General features: G+C 32.3%; 1 protein-coding gene across 1 annotated transcript; it reads left to right on the forward strand.

Annotated features, from left to right (window-relative positions):
• The first annotated feature begins 840 nt into the window (after positions 1 to 840).
• Positions 841 to 27016, forward strand: LOC132756114 (nose resistant to fluoxetine protein 6-like). Its single transcript, XM_060747105.1, has 16 exons — positions 841 to 1012; positions 8410 to 8533; positions 8845 to 9047; positions 9349 to 9439; positions 10694 to 10790; positions 11264 to 11523; positions 12181 to 12348; positions 12644 to 12740; positions 13477 to 13575; positions 16024 to 16189; positions 16680 to 16702; positions 16909 to 17109; positions 17615 to 17738; positions 19364 to 19553; positions 20650 to 20792; positions 21296 to 27016. Exons 1-16 carry the CDS (start codon positions 845 to 847, stop codon positions 21416 to 21418), a joined length of 2277 nt encoding a protein of 758 aa, XP_060603088.1. The 5' UTR covers positions 841 to 844; the 3' UTR covers positions 21419 to 27016.
• Positions 27017 to 27304: the final 288 nt, after the last annotated feature.

Here is a 27304-nt window from a genome sequence, read left to right on the forward strand (position 1 = left end):
TAATACCTACTGCCAAATTACAAAAGAGGTCAATTGACTTACACACGACACGTGATAAGTTAAACATGTGAGAATAACTTTGGGTATTGGAACTGTTTATTACGTCACCTTGCTGTCAATTAGCGACTCAACATTTAATCCGCTATAATTTAGGATATGGACAGATAACAATCAATGCCTGGAGGCACGGTTTACATTTTAGATACAGGTGCTGTGTTTGATTTTTTTATGTTGATTTTTTTTTTAAATATTGGGAATTCAAGCTGTAATATCGGGAATCGGGATCAGTGTCGAAATATCGGGATTTTTTAAAATCCCGCCGGGATGTCACATGTATGACATTTTACAGATGAATAAAGGCTGTTTTCCCTAGTCCAAAAATGTATATTTTCCTGAAAATGCTAATATTTTACTCTTAAATGCCCTGTGCATTTTTCCACCAGTACCAGGACTTATCAGCATCCGACTTGTATATGAGAAAGCTGTCTCTATAGATAGCCTTGTTTGCATGTTAAATTGAATTGAAATTGAAAATTTTATCAAACGTGTGGGTAAATTCCATGAATTTGATTTCAGATTTCCCTTAGGCTATATTTTCCCCTTCAGAAAGGCTGTTTTTAAAATTGAAAAAAAAATCACTGAGTACTTAATAGATGAATTATCATAGATAAACAAATAATGTTATGAATCACAATTGTTTATTAAATTTGACTCATTCCTCAAAATGAGCCATAGAGCAAAATACAAAAGTTTTGACCTGATTTTGCCCTAAACACAGTGCCTGTAAAACTATATAGCATTTAACTTTAATAATAATCCATATATTTTCTACAGGCACATAGATATGATGGCACTGATTTTGATACTTTGCACCTTGTTGCCATTGGTTACAGCAGGGAATGATCACTATGGTAACATCATCAAGTCTATGCCACAACTTCTACAACATGATTCAGAGTTAGACAAGTTATCTTTATCTAATGACTTTGATATTAGACACCTGTATTCAAAGGTAAGATATAATTAATAGTTTCTAGATAATAAATGTATGTGACAAACATACTGTAATTTTAAGGTTTTTTCTTGGTCCTTCAGAGATACCAGTAGTATGTTCACATTGTTTAGGGGTCTGACTTTGAATAACTGGTCCTTTATTTTTTTGGTTTTGTCACAATGAAAGGTGTGTTGCACTAACATCAAACATACTAATGTTTATAAATTATAAATTCCCTTGTTTACATCTATAATTATTATTTTGTAGTCTTTCCGCTGTTCAAATCCTGTCACTCCCTGCCAGGGACTGCAGATTCTTTCATGTGAAGAAGTTATCCTGTTAGCTTTATGGATGGTCAGTGGTTATACTGCAGTCCCTTCTTGTGCCTGGAATGATGCACATTTGAGGTACCTGAGATCGTCCTGAACCAGGAAAGCTGGAAAGATACCATAATTATGATCTTAAAAATAGTATCAGTTAGAGTGTCAGTGTGAATTGAAATGGTTGTAAAAACCTGACCCTATAAAAAAAAAGACTTGAGTGAATATGTACCATGCTTGAATGTAAACCACATCAAATGCTGTTTTCAGTGTGATTTACAACACATCATTCGCCAGTATATATTAACATATAGCCTTTAAATTAGCTAGCAGCTGAACATCTTAATTTGCATGGCATATTGCATGTATGCATGTATTAATTACACAAGTTAATTAATTTGTACTTTGATCTTCTTTTCTGTTATATTAAGTTACATATTTATGAGGAATTTAATAAGTATCAAAATGACAAGTGAAATAAAATAGTAAAGTCTTTAGTGAAATGACATTATATGTCATTGTATGCAAGAGTTCTGTTAAAAGTGGATCATATTAAAGTAAATATCTAGTAACTGACAAAGTAAAGGATAAGTAAAATATCATAGTAAATGATTGATTTTTTATCTTCGTTAGAAAGCAAAATGTAAGTTTGCACACAGGTATGCATGCTGTAATACCTGTGATACGATATTGAACATGAATCATAAAATGTTTGCTGTACTTGGTATAGATTAAGATATAATATACAGCATGTTTAAACAGTATGATATTTCATGTACCAAAATTTAAAGGATATTCAAATGTTGAAGCTATTATTATGCAAACACTTTATCTGTTAACAAAAAAGTATTGTGTAGGATAGTGAAAAAAAACAACTAACAAAATCATAGCAGGAAAAGTTTAAAACTCAAATTATTATATGATTATGCTCAAATTTGATATTTGAAAACAAAAAAACTGATATTTTTTATTCAGTCTCTTTTTAAATGTAAAATATTATCTGTTTAGTAGAAATGTACACACAGAGACGATATGTTACATTTCAAACTCTACACACTCTAGGTAAATACAGTATGAATACAAATTAGTCTCATTAAAAAACTTGCAGTGACCTTGACCAGTAAAAAGGGGATACAGCTTCCTAAAGCCTCGGTCTCACTTATTCCCGGCAGAGCCCAGGACCATCCCGGTAAGTTACCGGGACGATCCGGGATGAAATTATTGTTGCAGTCACACTTACCCCGGCAGCACTACTGTAGTTCCCTACTAACCACCCAGGATGCGCTCCGAATCATCCAGGCAGAGCCCAGGTGAAGCTACGGTTCATACCGGTGCTTCCCCGGTCGTTCCCGGATGACGCCGGAAGAGCCCCGGTTGACCCAGGCAGAGCCCCGGTCGATCCAGGCAGAGTCCCGGCAGAGCCCAGGACGATCCAGGCAGAGCCCCGGTAGAACCCCGGTGGATTGAAAACGCCCGAAAATGATAACATTGATACATAATTTTTATTTAATATAATATCTAATGTTCCAGAATAGTAATTCGTGATGATTTTCTGAAAAACCCTTATGCCATACTGGATAGAAGGGAAATGGGAAGGCTTTTAATACAAACAAGTGCAATCATCGCAAATTGTCATTATTCTTTTGAAATGATCCTGGCTTTGCCGGGGCTCTACCGGGATCAACCGTAGCTCTACCTTTATCCTCCGGGGCTCTGCCTGTAGTTACCGGGGCTCTGCCGGCATATACCGGGGCTCTACCGTAGCTCTACCGGCTATATCATACCCCGGATCATCCCCGGTTTGTGCCGGCAGAGCTACGGTGCTTTCCCGGTATAACCCCGGTCGTTCCCGGCAGAGCTAAGGATGAAGCCGGCAAAGCTATACCTTCCCGGATCATCCCGGACCACCCCGGTGATATTAAATATTTTATTCCATCCGGGGTCGAATGCCGGATGTTCCCGGATCATCCCGGATCATCCAGGACGTTGCCGGCAGAGTTACGGATGTACCCCGGTTGTTCCCGGTCGTACCCCGGTCGTTCCCGGATCACCCCGGACGTCTACCGGGGCTCTGCCGGGATGTATGTGAGACTGTAGCTTAAACATCATAATTTTGTGCATTCTCTTATTATTCAAATTCTTGAAGAATTTTTCTAGATTGCAATGAATTTTGACAATAAAAGTTTTTACCCAAAGATGCGCGTAGTATATCTTTATTAAAATTGGAGAAATGTTATAGGGAAATATTAATTTGATATTACGATATGTGAAATAGTTGACCAGTGAAATATGATTTCTCTCACTCACTTATCTTTTATTTGTAAAAACTTTAATTCCTGTTTATCTTTGATTTAGAGCATCATTTATAATGGTGCGGTATGACCAGGTGCAGAACTGTTGCTTACTCAATATTAGTACTTTTATACTTTTATTACATTTGTTGATCTTTTTCCTTAGGGGGATGGGGGGGGGAGGGAATTCTCAAAAATGAGTGAATCCACCCCACCCCCCTAGACACTGGTTTCATGAGTGTTTCATGATCTAACAAAGAAGAAGACTTACTTAAAAGCCTAAATACATAAAATTGATCAAGTGCAGTAACTAAAATGGAAAATCTTTAAAGAATGATAAAGATATATACTCAAAATTGAAAATTCATAGGTTGTGCAATTCTTAGCCCAATTTAAATGTAAAGCACTTCAACGGTTTTCATTTTTGGACCATTTTGCATAATATAAAGGTAAAATAATATTCCAGAAAAAACAGAGGACAATTTGCTCACAAGTTTTTGGTTCAGACCTACATTAAATGGTACAAAAATCTTAAATAATTCCAGTCTTGTCATGTCAAAAAACCTCAGTGGAGTCCCTTTAAAATGAAAATCTAATTAAAGCCCGTCTCACACAAAACACGGTTGGACACACGATTCCCATACGGTATACTCGGTTATACACGGGTTGAATGACCAGTACGAGTATTGAGCTCCAACCGTGCTTGTGGTTTAGTTGGCACGAATTAGACTCGAATATAGCACGAGTATGTACGAATTGAGTACGGATATACTCGGTCAAACAAGGTTTGAACACGATTTGCATACGAATACATACGACTGTTGTACGGTTCCAAGTACGGTCTAGTACGGTCTGGTACGATTAAACACGACTTTTACTCGATTTACTCGGCTTTCACAGGGTTTACATAGGGTCCCGCCGTCTTTTGTTCGAGTTAGGCTCGAAATATCACACATTTGTGTATGTTTTGATATAAATTAACCCATTTTGATGACTTGGCTTCATGAATTTTCGAAATCTCAACGAAGAACACTTATATATAGATCATTATAATACTGCACGTTTGTAAAGTCGCTTTTCATTGGATAATCGTGACGTTTATATATTTTTATATACACGGCTGCTGTCGTTTTATAAAGAAATCTCGCTTTATTCCTCTACAAATGATGCTTGCTGTTTTATAAATTCGTTATAAAGATTGTTGACAGGTTATATGGCCTTATATAAACGGCTGTTTGCAATATAACCCTCGCCTAGCGGATCGGGTTATATTTACAAACAGCCGTTTATATAAGGCCATATAACATGTCAACAATCTTTATAACTAATATTAACATCAATAAATGAATAAAAAGGTGAAGCAATGCAAAATGAATGTGTCTTTTTTCTGTTGTGCAGCAGTTGCTGGAGGGTCCACCGAGCTGGCATTGGAGTCTGAATCCCTGGGAGACACGGTTATTGCCGGTTGGTCCTCCAGCTTATCAGGGTCAATAAGTTGGAGTGGTCGGTGGACCTGGATGGCTCTCCTTGTATTCCTTCTAGATGCGTCTAAACTTCTTCTTTGGATACATTCTAGTGTGATGCAGCAAGCACTCTTGGTAGGGTGGCAGCAGGTAGTTGTGTTTTTTGTACCGTTCTTGCTGACGTAGAGGCCGTGTTAGACCGTACGAGGCCGTGTGAGACCCTGTATACCCGTACTTTACCGTGTCGGCCATGTATGTTTCGTATATGAACCGTATTGGTCGTATGGTGATCGTATGAAACCGTGTGTGCACTCGTTTGAATCGTACCGTGATCTTGTGACATTCGGGTGTTAATCGGGTGTTGGATGTAGGACTTTGGGACGGTCTCGAACGATTCAGTACGATTTATATACGACCTTGATACGGTTGGGCTCACTTGTGGAGTGAACTTCACATACGGCTGTATATACGGTCTCATACGGTCTCACACGGTCTCTTACGGTCTTTTACGGTCGCTAATACGGTCATACACGGACATGGCATCCGTACCAGTTTTTTAAAAGTTTTAAAAATCATACACGGCTTACACGGATGCACTCGAATGGCCCGAGTGTAACTCGGATAACACTACGGTTAGTTCGGTTGTATGTACGGTTTACACGGGCGGCCAACCGTGTAAGCCGTGTGTACTGTGTGAGATGGGCTTAATGTACCTACAAATAAATATATAATTGACCCATTAAGCTATAGCCTTCTGTCAGCAAATGAGTGATCCTACCTGAGTGGCCATTGCAGACCAAGATCAGCCCCCATATGTTCGCTATTCAATCAGTACAATTTAAAATTTTCCCTAAAAAGGATTAATGGTTTTGTCAAGATGAAAAGATGGACAAGTCCATTTTAAGGTATAATGGTTTTTAGCTTGTCTAGCTTTATTTTTACATGTTTAGTCTTACAGTGCAATATCAGGACTTACTCATAGGTCATATAAATTGTATAGCTTTTCTTTATTGAATTATGTCCATGCAGGAATAATAAATTGTTACATGAGATATGGTGTTGTTTTTTCTGGTCATATTTGGTTACCAATTAAAACTGGTAGTCCACAGTGTGTAACCTGTAAAATACCACCTTTAGAATCAACTTTTGTGCAAGTGTATATAATATTTTGTTAAATGGTATAATATAATGTGTTTCACAGAGTTTAAACCTTCAGTTAAAAGTGCAAATATATCTGCACTTTAATTTATAAAGCATATCATATTCTGTCATATGTAAGCAAACTTTAAAACTTTTTGAAGCTGTAATTATGGAATGTGAAATTTTCTTGTTATATATTCAATAGAAACTGATATGAATGTTGATTTTAAATTTCATTTTTTTTGTTAGAAAATTCATTTGAGGAAGGCAATACTGTAATTTGTATAATTGTAAATGATTTAGCTCAATCTAGATTTGACATCTTTCAAACTTTAAGATTATTTTTACCTTAGGTAGGAAATATGCTACAGTTGAACAATTCTTGCTTAAACTTAAAGAAAAGGAGGGCCTGTCCAAATTTTCTGAAAAAATAACCAATAAAAAAAGGACAAAATTTCACTTTCAGGGACAGATATTTAAAAAAAGTAGGATGGTAACCTTCAATTTTTTTTCATTAATTTCATTCAGACATGATTCTCGTTAATCACACAAATTTTAAAAAATCTCTTCACTTGTTTAAATTTTCCTTTTTGGCCTTTTAAAAACAACAACAAAAAACAATATTATTCCCCCCCCCCCTTCAAAAAAAAAACTTGTCATCTTTGGTCTTTCTTTACACCAGTATAAGCTCAAATATCACATTGTGACCTTCACTTGAACAGTTATAATGGAGGGATTATGTAATCTCAAAAAAAACCCCCAAAAAACAATAAATAAATAAAATAATATAACAAATATTGTAAGAAATAATTAAATGACAGATTTGAAAAGAAAATTATGGTTCAGTAAGTTTAGACATCTGTATAAATGTTAAATTTTTGCATTCCCCAGTAATATAGTTATTAGAGTTTGAACTTTACTAATTTTAATGGGTCTTCCATTACAACATTTACCAATAGATCTGCCAAAGCAAGTGAAACCTTAATGATATTCAGTTTTTGTGATTTATGAATAGGATAACATCCAATATATTTAACATATGCAGCATCTGTTAAGTTTATAAAATTGATGGAAAGATTAAACTCATTGTGCAAATGTGCCTACAACATATATTTATCTAAATCAAATATAGTTTAAATGCAGTCAGTGTAATAAGTTAAGACAGAAATACAAACATGATGCATTAAAATATAATTATATGATATCACATTTAAATTTCTAGTTTGCTGTATTTTGAAAAGATATAATAGATTTGTATTTGGCAATACATGTTATATGCAAAGTGATTGCAATAACTGTTTTTATACAAAGTGATTGCAATACTGATTATACACAAAGTGATTGTATTACTGGTTATACATAAAGTGATTGCAATACTGGTTATGCAGAGATTGATTGCAATACTGATTATACACAAAGTGTTTGTAATACTGGTTATACAAAAAGTGATTGCAATACTGGTTATATACAAAGTGGTTGCAATACTGGTTATATACAAAGTGGTTGCAATACCTGTTATGCAAAAAGTGATTGCAATACTGATTATACAAAGTGATTGCAGTACTGATTGTTCAAAGTGATTGCAGTACTGATTGTTCAAAGTGATTGCAATGCATCACATATATATTTTTCTGAAGAAGTTGCTGTTGAAAACCAGAGAGTATTCAGAAGGAATCCATGTTACACATTTACTACATTATGCAGTTAAGTCTATTATAACGACTGACAGTGTGTAGTGAGGAAAATGATTGAGCCAGATTTTAACACTGCTATATGTATATCATGAACTTGTTTAATGGTTTGTTTTGTGCATTGTTACTTATACTTTCAAATTTGTCAACATCAAAATAGTAAAATGACAGCTAGTAATATTATAGATAAAGAGGTGTCTGTGGCCGAATGGTTATGGTGTTTAACCATATTGCCCCTCACACTGTAGGTTCAATTCCTACCAGAGACTTTAAATGTGTCATGTGAGGACTTCCAGCTAGCTTAAGGAATATGTGCGGTTCTACTCAGGTGCTCACTCCACAAGTAAAGCTGGAAAGTGGCCATATGACCTTTAAAGTTTTTGGATAATATTTACTTAAAACCAAATATATTGAGGCTGAGCAGACTGCATTAAGTGTAGGTAAGATTACCTGGCTTGGTACTGTTATAAAATATATGTACATAGACATATTATGGTTTTGTATTTTCAGTTACTGCAGGAAGGACAATATGGCAGATTTTTAGCAGGAGCAAATATATCTGAAGTATGTTTACAAAATTTGAATGCAACTATAAGGGCTGCAATAATTACACGGGAAACATGGGCATTAAGATGTAAGATTTATAGTATATTTTATAAAGATTGAAAAAATTATTGAGACCTTTGATTGTTTAACTAGTTTTGACTCATCAAAAGTGTTGCATTATTAATTTAAAGCCTATTTCAGAATACATTTTTGTAATAAGGTCATTTCCTCTACATACTGGCTTGTTTATTAGTTCAACTATTTGGAGAATAGAGAGAGTACTAACCCAGGTGTTGGCATAGAAAAGTATGTTTATTTTATGTATGGATGTTACTGGAACAACATGTTCTGGTTCCTTAATAATTTAAACATAAATTATTGTTTTCTGTTTTTATATAGTTTTGGATGCCACAGGGAAGATACCGTCTGGCATTTTAAATGGAAATATATTCTGGATGGGAGAATATGATGAGTGTGTTAACTCTACTGCCACCATTATGACTGGACCTAATTCATCAGTGCCAACTCATCCGTTCAATGGCCAGTATTGCAAACTTGGCATACCCCTCGGAGCAACAGCACCATCACTTGCTGGAATGGGGGTAAGAGATTTAAAATCTACTTTCTTTACCTTAATTATTGTCATATTTACCTTCAACATTATTGTGTGTTTTTTTTTCTTATCTAAAGATATACATGGGGATGGTTTTGTATGGTTGTAGTGCACAGAGGATGTGTATTGGGTAGGAAATTGAGATATAATATAATGCTGTTAGACTTTACTGACTGCATTGGCAAGTCAGTTTATATATTAGCATGCAGAGAGATTGTCAAAATGCATAATTGTATAAAAGATTAAATGTTTTACATAAGATATTAACATATATATGATACATTCTGCAGGAGGCAGAAATACCAATTGGGGATTTACAGTTAGGTGTCTGTATGCCGAACACATGTTCTAGATCAGACGTGCTGATCATCTTTAATTCAGGTTAGTTTTTGTTTCATATGTATACTTTTTAATATAATGTAAATATTTAACATGCATTTCTTGTTCTAACAATTTAATGTACATTAAATGTACCACATTGCTGATGCTGTATTATTGTAGTAATTTAAAGCTGGATATATTGTAAATTATGTTTTTCTTAGAGGTAAACACATGGAAGACTGGGAAATCAAATGTGTATCTTCAATAAATAAAGCCTTTACTTTCTTCCTCATATGTTCGTTAAAATTTCTTCAGATAATTGTGTAATAAAGAAATTAAGTATTTGGTCAGATTGTCATTTTAACATGGTTGATTTAACGAGTTTGATATATAAAATATCACTCATTATGATCAAATATATATCATTTAGTCAGTAAAATAAAAATGAGGCTTGATGCAGTATTGGTCAATAGGCATTGAAAATAAAGAAAATAGTCATACAAACATAGTACATAACTTTGTGCAGTGAGAATTTTCAGCTGATATGTTACTAATTAGATATACAAATTTCATCATCTAATTAATGCAAATGGTTATTTAACTTCTGTACAATTTCCCAAGGAAGGCAGATATGTTTTATACTATATAAGTACACATTTATACTGATTCTTCATTTATGCTTGATTAGTGCTATTGCCAGTTTTTGGGCCACACTTTGGTCCCATTCTTCTCTTTAGAGAGGTAGCATATTGTGTATTGATGTTTATGTCCAGCCTACAATTCTATTATTCCTGATTTGATTTTAGAATAACTTTGCAAAAATGTATTAGACATAATGATGACATGCTATGTGCAAAAAAAAAATCTGGTTTCTAGCTTAAAGGTCAAGGTCATACTTGTATCTTCAAAGTCATAATATGATTAAGAATACATTGATGGCAGTGTCCAGCCCATGACTTTGTCATTTACAAAAGGATTTTGAAATAATTATGCATAAATGTTTGGCACATGGACCTGGTGTTTCTCGTGCAAAACCAAGGATTGAAGCTTAAATGTCAAGGTCAAACGTTTTTCATTTCCAGTAATCATGCGTCATTAAGAGTCAAGAGATAATGGTATATTTACTGGGCCTAGGTTTGTGGTGTTTGACTGTTTCCAACAATAAGTCTTCTCTAACCCTTGGCAAAATGTTTTCTTTATTTTTTATACACATGTAACAGTTTATTAAAATAATACATTATACCTGTACTTATTTTATTGTATACATTTAGCAACTAACAAAAATAACATATTATAAACTTGTATTTTTCACAGTATTAGGCCTGGTGCCCTTCGGGAACACCACATTACATGCAGATGTAGCAGTGTGCTATGATGGTATCAAACTTGACACCAAAGCAATAATATCAATGTAAGTTCTTAATAGTTTTCCAGTTTTTCTTTTCATATATATTAGGGGCCATCATGTAAGAGTGATACACGCTGCTGACTTCACAACTTTTTCCTCTCGCTGTAAGTTCTAAACAGTTTTCTGGTTTCCAGTGTTTCATTTCATATGTAACAGTGGTTGTGGGAACCTTTGGCTGTAGAAGGGAAAATGACACCTACAATATGTAAACACCTTAACTGCAAATCTTCAGAATTTGATGTTCATGACTTAGTCTTGGTGATTGTTTTGATTTTAGTGTACTTTTATTCTTTAAGTTTTAGGTTTGAAAAACAATTGGTTTACAGGTATTTTACAAAATTATTGAGCAGTCTCCAATTAAATATTTTGCTGTATTGATTTTCTTTATATGTTTAATAACTTTATTCCTTATTTATGGTTGAAAATTTACATTTTAGTGTATATATTGTTTATTTGTTTTTTCACCTTTTTTCCAGAACTGTTCTCAGCTTTCTAGGATTGATTGTTGTCATAGGAACCATATATGACGTGTTTGTTATACATCGGCTCCATGCTTCACAAGATTATGAGCATCTTGATGAAACAGAACCCCTGGTTCCTGGGCCTGAAGATCACAATTCCAGCCGGAATATTAAATTCCGTGGATATAGTAGCATACCCGCGGAGGGTGATGGTCACAGCAACGAGGGAAAGAGTAACATACAGGAGGGGGATGAAATTGGTATTTTGGAAATTGGTATTGCCTTGCTCTATATGTTCATGCTTCATTAGGAATGCTTCATTACACCATGTTTAAGTTTGTTTTCTGTTTGTCTTGGTATAACTATAAATTTTGCCATCACTTCTTTGTTTGATAAGAACAGAACAGAACAGGGCATTATTTTATTTTGACTTGTACATACTACATAATCATACAAAATGTGATAATACATTGATAGAAATGCATAAACAATACAATTTTAATACTAATTTTCAATGAATTAAAATAAACTTTAAAGACAATGTCACTGTCACATTACATTTTAATGACGTTATATATAGTAATTATTCTAGAACTGGAGCTTTCATACAACCTCTTTCTTATTTTCTTGTATTTTTAATTGATATTTATTTTTAACTCACCGATTCTGGTATAAACTCATTTTTACTCTCAAGAACTCTGTAAAACCTGATCAATACTTCAATTATTTCCATAGAACTGATGAGTATTTTTGTCTTGTTTCTTTTTCTGAAAAAAGTCAAGATTTTAAATAAAACTGACCTTTTATGATATTTTAGGACTGCTAATTTTAGTATGTTGTAATTGGATTGTTTATTTTAAAGAACTGTTTGACTATTTGACTGTTTGCATTAAAAGATAATTATGTTCTACATGTTATATTAAATGTTTCAGGGATCGGTGGAAGAGTTCTTCAAGCATTCTCCCTGTACACTAATGGTTCCAAGCTTCTCAGTACAAAATCTGGTGTGGGCACATTAGGGGCTGTAAACGGGATCCGGTTTCTCAGCATGTCGTGGGTTATTCTCGGACATTCATACGCCTTCCTGGCAGCTTCAGCTAGTAAGTAAATCATTTGCTTATCAATTGAATTGTGGATGCGAACCCTACTTGGGTAAAACTTTGTTTGTGACACATATACTAGTTAGTTCCTAGAAAACACTCTTGTCAATTATTCAAAGAAGTCGCATGTACTAGTTTCATAATCAGACTTACATGCATTTGTAAATATGTTTTACTTCCAGTGATTTTTGCAGCATTTTAACATTTCTTTTTAATTGATATTTTCTCTGTTTTCATGAAGATGATATTTTCAAACTTGACTATATATAACACCAACTTTTTTTGATATTTTCAGAAAATATTTATCCATTTATACAAAGTCATGTAAAAATATTCAGCTTCATGACCATTTTGAATGCTACAGTTGCCGTGGATACATTTTTCTTGTTAAGGTTTGTGAGAATTTAGTTGATAATAAAGTTCCAGCTTATATTTTGTTCTTATTTTTAAAATTTAAGGTGTAAGAAGTAAAGTTTTTTACCCAAATTTGGGGCGGGGTGTATAATTATTGTTCAGTGGTTAAAAGTTGTAGCTTTGATACACTAACAATAATGTGGTTCTACTAAGTAAGTGGTCTGTTTCTGTCTGAAATATGCTTTATTAGACATCTGAGGTGTTTATCCACTGGTTAAGCTTAAAACTTGCCATATGACTGCAAGACCTAAGACCCTAACCATGAAATAAGTTATTTGATATTTTCTTATGTTTTTTATTGTTTATCAGATTTAAATCAAATATGTGGAAATGTTTTATCTTTTTTTCATACAATGTTATTGATTACTGATACAGTTTCAGTATTTTTTTTGTTGATTGATTGTAAGATATAGAACATTATAAACATTTAACAAAACTTTAAATAGCTCCCTTTTGGTATAATTGTCAGTTAAAACTTTGTGACTGACCTTTGAATTTTGTTAAATTTATTGTAATATGTAACTCATCAATTTTCTTTTACTTATTGTTTACATATAGGTCATTATTTTGGTCTATATTAATGCCTGTCAGGCTTAGAATCATGCACAATGTGTCATTAGCTTAATGTTGTACTAGTTAATACTGTGACAGTTTCTACATGAGTGTTAAATTGTGACTTACGCCCCAATACAATTATATAATCTATCTTTACAGTGGACTTCTAGTAGCATATCTTTCACTGAAGGAGTTAAGGAAGGTTGGTGGTGTGAAGAATTTCAAGTGGGGAATGTTTTATTTTCACAGATTCTGGAGGTAAAGTTTGATATAAGGCCATAAATGTTAACCAGTAGTATTTTTAAACTGGAAACATAAAGCCCTTGCCACTAGTATAAATCAAGAACAGCATGCTTCATTTATATAAGACTCTTAAAATCCAGCTGACCAACTTCCATATTTTCATTGTGATATTACTAAAATTTAAACATAGACTGCTTCAATATGATGACTTTCATTCAAAGTTATTAATGGTTTTGTCCAGATTAAAAAATGGACATGTCCATTTAAGATATTTAGCATGGACAGGGTAAAATATCATTTATATCTACATTCTTGTTGTTATAAATCTTTGATATATTGATTAAAATAACTGTACATATCAGTGTCATTATAACATTGTAATTGGTTTGAAACTAATATGACTGTATGTTGTAACATCACAACTTTAGAAATAAAGTACAAGTCGTGTATTTCATTACACACAATTTAAGATATGTAAGTTTATATGTGTACAAAATACATGTATATGCTTAAAATAAGGCATTTTTTGTTGTTTACCGTTCGTATCAAGGCTGTAAGGCACATTGAATTCACCAGAGAACTGTTCAGAAACTGCATCTTTTCTTGATAGGCTTTCAGGCAGTTTGTCTGTACTTAATACCTTCACTTTTGCAAGGAACCGACATACTTCTGTACATGCCACAGCAGAGGTACAGTGTGAATGACTGTAGGAAACATTTCATTATCAATTCCAATGATAGTGGCCTATACCATCAGAAAATCGAACCCAGGTCACCTGATTCAGAGCCCAAAGCTCTACCAATTATCAGGTTAAAACCATCCTATGGTCTGACAATGTTAATGTACATATTTTTTCAGGCTAACACTGGCCTATGGTCTGATAATGTACACATATTTTCAGGCTAACACCACCCTATGGTCTGATATTGTTATGGTACATATATTTTCAGTTTAACACTGGCCTATGGTCTGATAATGTTAATGTACACATGTATTTTCAGGTTAACATTAGTCTATGGTCTGATAATGGTATTATACATATTTTTTCAGCCTAACACCAGCATATGGTCTGATAATGTTAACGAACATAATATATTTTCAGGCTAACACCGGCCTATGGTATTATACATATATTCTCAGGCTAACACCAGCCTATGGTCTGATAATGTTAATGTACATATATTTTCAGGCTAACACTGGCCTATGGTCTGATAATGTTATTGTACATATATTTTCAGGCTTACACTAGCCCATGGTCTGATAATGTTAATGTACATATATTTTCAGGCATATACCAGCATATGGTCTGATAATGTTATTGTATATATATTTTCAGGCATATACCATCATATGGTCTGATAATGTTAATGTACATATATTTTCAGGCTAACACTAGGCTATGGTCTGATAATGTTATTGTACATATATTTTCAGGCATATACCAGCATATGGTCTGATAATGTAAATGTACATATATTTTCAGGCTAAGACTAGGCTATGGGCTGATAATGTTAATGTACATATATTTTCAGGCTAACACTAGGCTATGGTCTGATAATGTCAATGTACATATATTTTCAGGCTAACACTAGGCTATGGACTGATAATGTTAATGTACATATATTTTCAGGCTAACACCAGGCTATGGACTGATAATGTAATTGTACATATATTTTCAGGCTAAGACTAGGCTATGGTCTGAAAATGGTATTGTACATATATTTTCAGGCTAACACCAGCATATGGTCTGAAAATGGTATTGTACATATATTTTCAGGCTAACACTAGACTATGGTCTGATAATGTTAATGTACATATATTTTCAGGCCAAAACCAGCCTATGGTCTGATAATGTTAATGTACATATATTTTCAGGCTAAAACCAGGCTATGGACTGATAATGTAATTGTACATATATTTTTAGGCTAACACTAGGCTATGGTCTGATAATGTTATTGTACATATATTTTCAGGCTAACACCAGCCTATGGTCTGAAAATGGTATTGTACATATATTTTCAGGCTAACACCAGCATATGGTCTGATAATGCTATTGTACATATATTTTGAGGCTTATACCAGCATATGATCTGATAATGTTATTGTACATATAATTTCAGGCTAACACCAGGCTATGGACTGATAATGTTATTGTACATATATTTTCAGGCTAATACCAGCATATGATCTGATAATGTTATTGTACATATAATTTCAGGCTAACACCAGCCTATGGACTGATTATGTCAATGTACATATATTTTCAGGCTAACACCAGTCTATGGACTGATAATGTTAATGTACATATATTTTCAGGCTATCACCAACATATGGACTGATAATGTTATTGTACATTTATTTTCAGGCTAACATCAGCATATGGTCTGATAATGTTATTGTACATTTATTTTCAGGCTAACATCAGCATATGGTCTGATAATGGTATTGTACATTTATTTTCAGGTTAACACCAACATATGGTCTGATAATGTTATTATACATACCACTGTTAAGATATGTCTCAAATGGTCCATTCTGGTCACAGAGAGGAACAGAAAAAGACTTTTGTGAAAATAATTTCTGGATGAACCTACTTTATGTTAACAATCTGTTTAAGTCACAAGACACTGTAAGTATTTTTTTTTCATTTAGGAACGATGGTTAGGAAACTACCTGCCTATATGACTGAAATACTGTTGGGAAAAGGTGTAAAATGAAACAAACAAATAAACAATTTTCATTTAGGGAATCACTGCCTTCACAGACATCACATGATGATGAAAGTCACATGACATTACGTCGAAATTCAAATGTAATATCGACCTTTACATAGAAAATCTAACATCATTTTTCTCTTTCTGTTTTATTTTTAACTTTACATACCTATGTTCATTATAATTTATCAAAAAATTATCAAAAGTATACAAAATAATAATCAATAAATTCAAAAACTAAAAAATATAAAATACCAAAATATTGATAAAAATGTTTGTGATGGCAGAGATCTCTGTACTGATAAGGGAAGATCACTGCATAGGAGATTGCTTTCAACTCTGAGATGATAATGAATAACCATCAAGGTGTTCCAAAGGTTATTAACTAAACATTTTTTATATTAGGGTGGAGTTTGGGGTTACAAGGGGCAAGGTCACCAATGCTTGAAATAGATTTTTACACTTGTTGGTAATTATGTAATGTTTAGTTGCGTTGCAATTTTAAGTCACTGTAAATTTGTGAAAATATTATAATTTAATTTAGACAATGGGTAGCGCCCAAACCCTGCCTTTATTTCAGCTCAAGTATTACAATTTTTGGTGGCTTTGTTTGTTTTGGAATTCAGTAATCCAGAACATTTCTTTTATGTCAGCTAAAGTATTTTTGGTTATTTTATATGCTTTTGATTTCAATAATTTATCTTTCTTTCAGCTCCAGTATTTTTGGTGGTTTGGTATGCTTTGGGTTCCTTATTACAAGTTTCACCGTTACTGGAGTGCTAACATCACATTACTACTTTCCTATGAACATCATTGGAGTAGGTGGAGATCCAGGGTAAGTAGGTTTCCATGACAACCTGCAGAGGTTTCTAATTTTAAACTCATGGCGTTATTTGTGCCTGTCATTTTTATATCTTGGTGAAAATGACAAAGGGAAAAAGTTTTGGCATTGTGTGTGTATTTGTCTGTCAACAGCTACACAATATCTAAAAGCTAATGTTAGAATGAACAGAGATTATTACATTAAAAACCACTTCTTTTGTGGCATTATATTTTAAATTAAAGTTACACACTATGTTTAATTGAAGTATAATATAACAGTTATGATGGTATAAGTGTACAGACTGCGGAAAGTCAAAAATACAGTATAACCTCCACAGTATGGACCTATGTAGAGCAATAACCTCTATTTATATGTCTCCTTAAGGGTGTTACTGTGTAGAGGTTAGACTGTAAAGCATAGTAACACAAATTTTATTTCACTTTTACCATTTTGGTGCAGCTAATAATTAAGATTAAATAAATGCTTAATTTATATATATTTTTTTATAATTCTACAGAAATACAGGGAAATTTTTTGACACAATTTACACAAAGCCATATTGTCGTATAGGACCATACATAGTGGGCATGATATTTGGATATATCATGTACAAAACTGACTGCAAGAAGCGAATATCCAGGGTGAGATATTATTATTCACTATACTAAAGTTTTAAATGTATCTTCCCAGTCTTTTGGGTTCAAAGAAATAGGGGACATTTATACAGAAATTGAATGCTAAAATCTATGTATTAAAGAACTTATTGGGATAGAATAAACTGGTCTTTCAGAATATTAAAAAAAACGTTTCTCTTTGTTGGTTAGATATTTAGATTCTCTAAAAGGCAACACAAGTTTTCTATCAGTGGAACTATTGATGTAATTATTGCATATATTTTTCTATTAGTCTAAACTAAAGTGATATACAGGTCAACTATAAGGAAAAAAAACAACATTATAATCATAAAAATGTAGAAAGATTTATGTCCTAACACAAGTAAATCCTGGTTTATATAAAACATTATCTTCAAAAAATATTTATTTATAGAGCCAATGAAACTGGATTTATTTTTGTACCTTTTTAAAACATAAATAAATAGAGGATATTTGTTAAGTTCAGTGTAAGATCGGAATATATTTCACTGAGTGAGCACCAAAAGGTATATTTCACGAGTGGCGCAGCCACGAGTGAAATATGAACTTTTGGTGTTCACAAGGTAAAATATATTTCGATCTTACACTAAACTTAACAAATTTTCTTTTAATTATATGCAAAGAAACATTTGAAAAAGACATTTAACCTAATACTGAATGAAAAGCGCGCCAAATAATAATACAACGTGACATCATTTTGGACGTCACATCATTAAGTTGGTTCCTAGTACTGTGCACGCTGGTATTTCACTGAAACAACGTAAGGGGCTTAAATTCAAAACAGTGAAATTATCAAATTGATAATTTCACTGTTTAAAACAGTGAAATTATCAGTTTTGTATCACTGATATATCTCTTTATTTCATGCTTTCCAGTGTTTTATTGTAATATATCAGATGATTATATTCTGATAAACCACTAGTGAAATTTATAAAATATAATTTTCACTGTAGCCGGACTATATCTGAATGCGGATGAAAAGAAAATCATAACTAAATGGAATAACAGGCAGAAAGAAATGCCGTCATGCGTAAATTTTGCTTCTTTTGGAAAAGAAAGTCGATGTCATCATACATCATGTTAAAAATGTAACAAAACTAGAGAAATTTAACAGACCTATGTTTCAAAATTGATGATGTGATGTCATGATATGATGACGTCACAACGGAGAATGCGTGACGTTACGCGGCAAAATCAGTGAAAAAATACCTAAAATCACTTAAAAAGCATGAAATAAAAAGAATATTTATTTGTTTTACATATAAGATGAAATATATTTCATTCGTGAACACCAGCTATTATATTTTCACTCGTGGCTACGCCACTCGTGAAAATATTGCATCTGGTGTTCACTCAGTGAAATTATATTTCAATCTTACATGCAAAAAAACTTTTATATGCTTGTGTCATAAGAGGTAACATAATTATGTCCTGAATGTGGCTGGAGCCCATGTATCCTATGACAGCCAGACACCTTTACCACTTGGTTAAAGCTCTTTTCAATAAAACCTGCATATTCAGTATTGTTTTGCAGTGAATTTTTATATTACTACAGTTAATTTTCACATTAACAGGAATTGTTTACTCATGCTCTTGTTGTATTGTTTTTTCAGTTTCAGAATTTGCTTGGATGGTTGGTTGCTACAGCATGTTGCCTGTCAACACTGTACGGTAATTTTGACAGTATCAGGGGTACACATATACCTAGCAAGGAAGAGAATGCCCTGCACAATGCTTTAAGTTCATCTGTATGGGGTCTTGGTGTTGGTTGGGTGGTGTATGCTTGTGCCACTGGCTATGGAGGTAGGTTGTTCAAGATTTCCATAAATTTCTAATTACAGCTATTGATGTATTCAAATGATTTGCTTGACATTAAAGGAAATCACTAAAGTTAGATGTTATCTCAAACTAAAAAATAGATAATTCACCATTAACTTGCTGAATTGTTTTGCAATGGATTTGTTCGGCATTGCATTTTTGAAACAGTCCATTTAAAGTTAAAGGGATTTTTGAGTATCAAAATACAAAAATTAAGCCAGCACAAGAATAGGGCATGGTCACACTTCAGCATTGTGCAAACTGGCTGGGATTTATATTGATGGCAAAGGCTAAACATTTTAACAAGGTTCAAGGTGTATTTGCATTTTATTAATAATCAAGTTATAGCAAGAAAATATTCCTTTGAGAGATGCGCACAACCTTTACAGGGTTCGTACAGTCTTAAAAAATGCTTAAATTTGAGTCTCTTTCTTAAAAAGTGCTTAAAAATGTAAAATAGTGCTTAAAAGTCCTTGAATTTGATTACTCTCTTGAAAAGTGCTTAAAAAGTGCTTAAATTTGCTTGAAAATGTTTGAATCACAGAATGACATAGTTTTGATAAAAATCAACGGTTAACAAAATAAAAAAAAGATCCAATTTAGTATCAAAATCAATGAAATGTTTACTCAAGGTAACAGTAAGTGGACAAATTGCAGTTGTTTTGAACTAATCTGTACTTGATGCACCCTTAGTTGTTCTTCTATAATGTTAGAAAATTTGTATTTAACAAAAAATGGTGAACAAACTATCCATCATAGGTTGAAGATTGTGTCGGTATATGTGCAACAAATGTGCTTGAAAAATGGGAATACGTGCTTAAATAGTGCTTAAAAAGTCCTTGAATTTTGGCATTGGATGTCTGTACGAACCCTGCTTTAGAATTCAATGGTGTTTCCTCGTATAAATCTATGTGAAAATGTTTGTATCAAAATTTAATACATGTCTCATACATATATTGAACAAACTGTAGTGTATTTTCGAGGATTTTGAATCCATTTAAGGTATTTGAAGATTCCATAACATAAAAACACAATGTTATATGTATGTACCAAAAGTAACTGTAATCTTTATATTTTACAGGGATAATAAATTCGTTTCTGTCATGGAAGTTATTTATACCACTGAGCCGACTGACGTATATCTCTTACCTCATCCATCCGGTCATCATGGAGATATATTACATGTCCAAACGAGACCCGATATATATCACTGACTTTGATGCGGTAAGCTGTCTTATTTAATATTTCATTTTTCAAAATTTTTATGATGAACCGGACCTGCTTTGATTTAGAAATTGTCAATTTTTAGTTAAAGGGATTTTAATATCTTACTTCTGAAACTTGAGTGGCCAACAGTAAACTATTCGGTCCAAAGGCATTTCAGGATAGTTGAATAAATGCACGCCTACCTTATTGTGACAAGCTTTTTGAAGAAAAACGTCATATTTGATTAAAACCAATTTATAAACATATTAAGTGAATCAAATTTGCAAACCCTGACTTTGTACACAGGTTGTATGACCTTTGGGTCTCTGGACACATTCATAGTTTGGAGGTATGACATCATTAGCATGTGAATCTACTTTATTCATAATTATAACTTATTTCAAATATCTCGTTCAGTGTGTGCTCATGAGAACAGAAACTTTGTTATCTTAAAATTTTTGATTTTTAATTTCACATTTACTTAGTAATTGTAGGTAAGATTTATTTGCCTTCTTTTTCAGGTATATTTCTTCTTTGGTCACCTTATAATGGCAAATGGAGCAGCATTTGTGCTTTCCCTTCTGTTTGAATCGCCATTTATGGGTTTGGAGAAAGCATTCTTTAGAAGACAAAGGAAACATTAAATAATTGATGACTTTAATATGACAGGCGGTCACAAAGATTGTTCTTTTTTTTCCTCAATGATACACTATAATGTCATTCGAATAATGTGACAACTCTTTTGTTTAGATAATTTGTAGAATTTGTTGTGTTTAAACTAATTGAACTACATTTGTATTTATGAATATATATGTATTAATAGAAATATTCAGTCCATTTAGGCAGTATGTATTAATGTAACATCAGCTCTCATGAAATCATGATTTATGTACATGTATATCTTCTAATTATTGAGTTATTGGTTCTTTCATGAATTTGTGTGATCATTAACCATTACCACACCAAACATTCGACTTTTCCATCTTCCAATTCAGTTTACAAAACAATAATTTTTTAGAAAATTTTCTAAAAATGTACTGACTGAAAAGCAAACAGTACAGACCATAATAAGAGGGTCTGACCGGCCTACACTGGTCACATGGGTAAAATCTGAGGCTGCTAACAGGTTAAGGATTAAACAAAAAATTAGGAGTGATTTGACTTCTTTATTTTATGACCTAAAACTGGTCTCACTTTTATAGCATACTTGCAGGTATTTGCCGTCTGACATATAGAGCATACGTGATGGGCCAGATGATATTTTAGCCGCGTCATGACAAAACCAACGTAATGCATTTGCGACCAGCATGGATCCAGACCAGCCTGCGCCTCCACGCAGTCTGATCAGGATCCATGCTTTTCGCTTACAAACCCTATTACAAGTAGAGAAACTGATAGCGAACAGCATGGATCCTGATCAGACTGCGCGGAGGCGCAGGCCGGTCTGGATCCATGCTGGTCGCAAACGCACTATGTTGGTTTTGCCGTGACGCGGCTCATTTTAATCTATGACTGAATTACCTCTAGTGACAGAAATTTACTTTTTTTATTTTCATTTTTGATCCCCAAATCATTTATTCTGTTTTACTAATTCATTTCTTGTTATTATAAAACTTTTTTTTTTTTTTTTTTAATTTTTGATCCCTTCTTTTGTTCTGTTTTACTTTAATTAATTTTTTTCCAATATTGAGGTGAATGTTTTTTACAGATATTATTCATGTATTATAGGTTAGATTTATTTTTATAGAACAAATTAGATCTTTCTTTTTGATTATAAATTAAATTTATTTTTATACACAGAATATTTTATGAAAGCTTAAAGGAACACCACTCTATTTATAGAATTGCATGTTTCTTTTTATATACATATATAAATGAGTATATTTATATATACAAAATAAATAGACAAAACTAATGTGACAAGACAGACCGATTAAATTTATAAAACGGAAACGTTAAGATTTGTTCAAACATTTCTTTGTTTGCTTTTGGAAAAAGTAAAAAGTCGAGCGTTGCCCCCACCCAGCGGTGGCTCTTGTTATGATTTTAGGCTTTTAGACCTCATTGGTGTTATACAAATAAGAATTTTGAGATTTTCAATTATAAAAAGCTTGTGCATGTAGTTTAATTGTAAAAATTATGAAATGTGTTAGCATTTTACCACTTACAAATGGTTGTGTAGTTAGTTGCTTAGTTGTTTGTATTGAAAAATTTTACACTTTAAAAGTTTACTAATGATAATCACATATTTACCAATTGTACAGTGATAGATGTGAGTTGTTATAAACAGCTTACTGCAAAAAAATTATTATTTGTGGGACACTAATTTTTGTCAATCCACAAATTTTAGGTACAACGAAATCTTATTTTGTCTGCTGTAAGATTATTTTGCATCCCATTATTTACATTTTACCTTTTGGAAAAATAAACAGTCCACAAATTTAAGATCCCATGAAAATGTTTTTTAGACAAAACCACAAAATTTCATGCCGGCAAAATTAAGTGAATCCCCAGAGAGAATGATAGTAACAGCTTTGCCATTTAATATGGAAGATTTAATAGCAGAATTTAACAGAAGAATAAATATAGATCTCAAAAGCTCATGTACAGAATAACAGTATCAATTTTGCCATGGATATAAGCATGTGTACAAAGTTATAAGTTTGGGGTTTTTTTTGGAAGATTTTTATGATTTTGTAATTTAAAGAAAACCTGACTTATATATGTGATCTCAAAAGCTCATCTAATTTCAAACATTCTACATACAAAAATATGAAAACTTTATCAACCTTTAAGTAATATGATTTATATAATTTTAAGGAGCTGTAGATTTTTTAGATTTTTAAACTTAAAAGATTTGTAGAATTTTATTGGTGTGCAGAATTTTTGTTAAGTTTTATAATCATAAGATATGAGGTATAGATATGTAGAACTGTATGGATCTTTACAATTTTGAAATATTTATAGAATTTTATGGATTTTTCATGTACATGTATTTATAAACCTTACAAGCTTGTCTGTGTCTGATATATACATTACTATAGATCTGTGGAATTTAAATGATCTGTAGAAATCATATTCCACCTAATTGCCATGCTTAGACTGACTTATCTCATGTATTCCAGTTAAAAGTTTCAACACAAAAGACTTGTAACACAATTTGTTTTGAAAAGAACAAGTTAAGTAAGTCTAACTTTGATTGTTAGACTTTCAATAATACAACATGTACATTCCTTCATAGTGTTATATTTTTTTCATAGTTTTAAGTTTTTTGTTGTTGTTTTTTTGTGTTTTTGTTCTTATTACTATTTTTTATGATTATTTGTTACAATATGGGCATCTTTTATTTACAGCTTTACTTATAGATCTTTACTCATTGATCTTATACATTTTAAATCCAGCAAATGAATATTTCTAGCTGTATCAGGGACGTACAAACAAGATATTTTTTTATTATACATTTAAATCAGTTTGTACAGATTGTCATTTGTAAGGACAAAAGTTGTTGGTATCGTCTATTGTAAATGTCATCTTTTGGTGCCTCAAGTCAAATGGTCAGTTATTTGATGTATATCAATCTAGAGGAAGTCCAGTCTGTATTGTCATTCTGTCTCACCAAACATTTATTCTGCTTGCTGGTAAAAATTTCTCATATTAACATTGTTAATGTAGAAATATTAAAGATAAACAAAACAACTTATTTACTTACTGACGTTCCGGATTACACCTTCATCAGGATAAATTTTAAAACAAAACGATGGACATGAAGCAATAACAGTAAATGAATGTTAGAAGACTGAAATATGCATATTTTATAGAATCTTTTATAGAGGATATTTGTTTGTTTTGCGTGTAAGATTAAAATATAATTTCACTGAGTGAACACCAGATGCAATATTTTCACGAGTGGCGTAGCCACGAGTGAAAATATAATAGCTGGTGTTCACGAATGAAATATATTTCAATCTTATATGTAAAACAAATAAATTTTCTTTTTATTTCATGCGTTTTAAGTGATTTTAAGTAATTTTTACTGATTTTGCCGCGTAACGTCGCGCATTCTCCTTCGTGACGTCATCACATCATGACGTCACATCAACAAGTTTGAAATATAGTTCTTTTAAATTTCTCTAATTTTGTTACATTTTTAACATAATGTATGGTGACATCGCCTTTCTTTTCCGAAATAAGCAAAATTTACGCATGACGGCATTTATTTTTGCCTGTTATTCCATTCAGTTTTGATTTTCTTTTCATCCGCATTCAGATATAGTCCGGCTACAGTGAAAATTATATTTTATAAATTTCACTAGTGGTTTATCAGAATATAATCATTTGATATATTACAATAAAACACTGGAAAGCATGAAATAAAATGTAATTATACAATTAACATTGTTACAAAAGTAAAGTACTATTTTGGATATAGAAATACTACAATTTCTTTTATATTAGCACTTTATCTAATTAAGGATAGAAGAGGGGGAAAAAATCCACCTTATTACTGGACTTATATTTTACCCTACAACATATAGATATATAATAATTATAATGGATGGGTCCTACTATGAAATGGGAACAGTCCATTGATAGATTTAGGGATTTCTATTTCAAATACTGAAGAGTATTATAGGGACTGGTCAGATTGGATGAAAGTGCATGCTGGTCTGGCTCTAGACTGGTGGTTGATTTGTCATTTTTTAATTTTTTCTGGAGGCATAATTTTTTTGTAATGTTGAAAAATGGTATATGTATATGTAGTTGTTATAATTGGAGAGTAGAAAAAAACAACATGTTATTATTGTGTGTTGCCAGCAAATGTATGACCCTTATCTTTTAGTTATATTGTGATAGGACGAAAGTTTTAGAAAATATTTTTTTATAGAATTTATAAAGTATAAACCCGGTGGCAAAGTGGTCTGTATTATTTATACATACGTATAATTAAGACTGAAGAATATGTCATCAATGGATTCAGCATTAAATAATTAAATTTTTATTAATAGGAGAGGTGGTCCCAATAACAGGGCTTATTTCTTTGGATAGAAAGACAAATCAAGTGATCAAAATTAGTTCTTATAGAGTTGGATAGTTTGTGAAATAGAGTGGTCGAGAGAAGGGACTCTTCTGTACAGTCAATTTGATTTTTCCTAATTATAATTTGCTTTAAATTTTTTATGTATGTACATCACATTTAGAGATCTGTATATTGTTTTTATTTTATGTGATTTTTTATTCAAAATGATCTGATTTCTATTTTGTGTATAATTACCATTGAATATTTCATATGATACTATACTATGATGCTTTGTATCCTTTAGGTTTACTTTTGGACTGTCGGTGGTCCTACTAGGATGCCCACTTATACCTTAAATAATGTAGAAAGGGACATCATTCTGAGATTTTCTTCCACCAGTAAAGCTGGACAGTCACCTTATGACCTTTACAGTGTTGATGCAACTTAAAAATCCAACAAAATAAAGCATCCTTTCTGTAAAAATTGATCTGATATCAAACAGCATGTTAATGTGAATCTCTTCGACAAAATACACATAATTGTAACTTTCTTTTCAATATTTATCTTCCTTTAGCTTTTTTTTTAAATTGACCGCCTCATTAATGATTTCAACTGGGAAGTATATTTTTCACTACAGCTTGACTTGCAAAACTTTCTAAATTTCTAAAAAATCAAACATTTTACTTTCTAAATTAAATTTTTTATTCAATGCATATTTTCACATGCGTATTTAGTTAGAATGCAACAAAGAATATACCAATTATTAGTTTTATCTTGTTTTAAGCTTTTGGAATGTTTTTAATTTTTTATGTTATGTCTTAATTGTTCAAAAATAATTAATATGTAAGGTTGTAAAATTTCACAGAACCACATATAGAATGTGGTTTATTGAGTCACAGTAACAATGTTATATTGGATGTTTTTTTTTCAGCCTTTAGAAGGAAGTTAGTGACTTTTATTACTACAATGTATATTATTTTCATGTATAGCTTGTAGACTGGAAATTATCTGTGATTTTAATGTGATAGTGTAGTTTGTTTGGAGTGTGTTTTCTCTTGTTAGACAGCCTCATGCTGTTATTATATTATAATCCTGCTTGTTTACAGACCATGCGAGTCTGTCATAAAATTGTTCTTTTTATTTCTTTTAGACTCTTCTGATAATGATATTGTTTATTTACATGGAAATAAACCCTCGGAATAAATCAAATTACCATAGTCTAGTATTTTTTGTGTGATATTTAACACTTAACCTGTTTAATGTATGTCAATGACTTGTCCAGTTTGGAATTTAAAATTGTTTTTATCACATACCCTTACATTATACTTTATCTAGCGTAGGGTCGCGAGATCAGAAATCTCTTATAACCCCCTCGAGGTCTGACACCCAATGATTATTATCCGTTATAACAGTATATAATTTGTTTTTCATAACCTTATCGAGTCTGTTTTTTAGCGAATTCAGCGTTGGTGAACATACTACAGTATCTGGTAATTTATTCCATTCTGGTATT

Source organism: Ruditapes philippinarum, unplaced genomic scaffold (assembly GCF_026571515.1).
Source record: "Ruditapes philippinarum isolate M1 unplaced genomic scaffold, ASM2657151v2 ctg1974_1_1_1_1, whole genome shotgun sequence".
Lineage (NCBI taxonomy): Eukaryota > Metazoa > Mollusca > Bivalvia > Venerida > Veneridae > Ruditapes > Ruditapes philippinarum.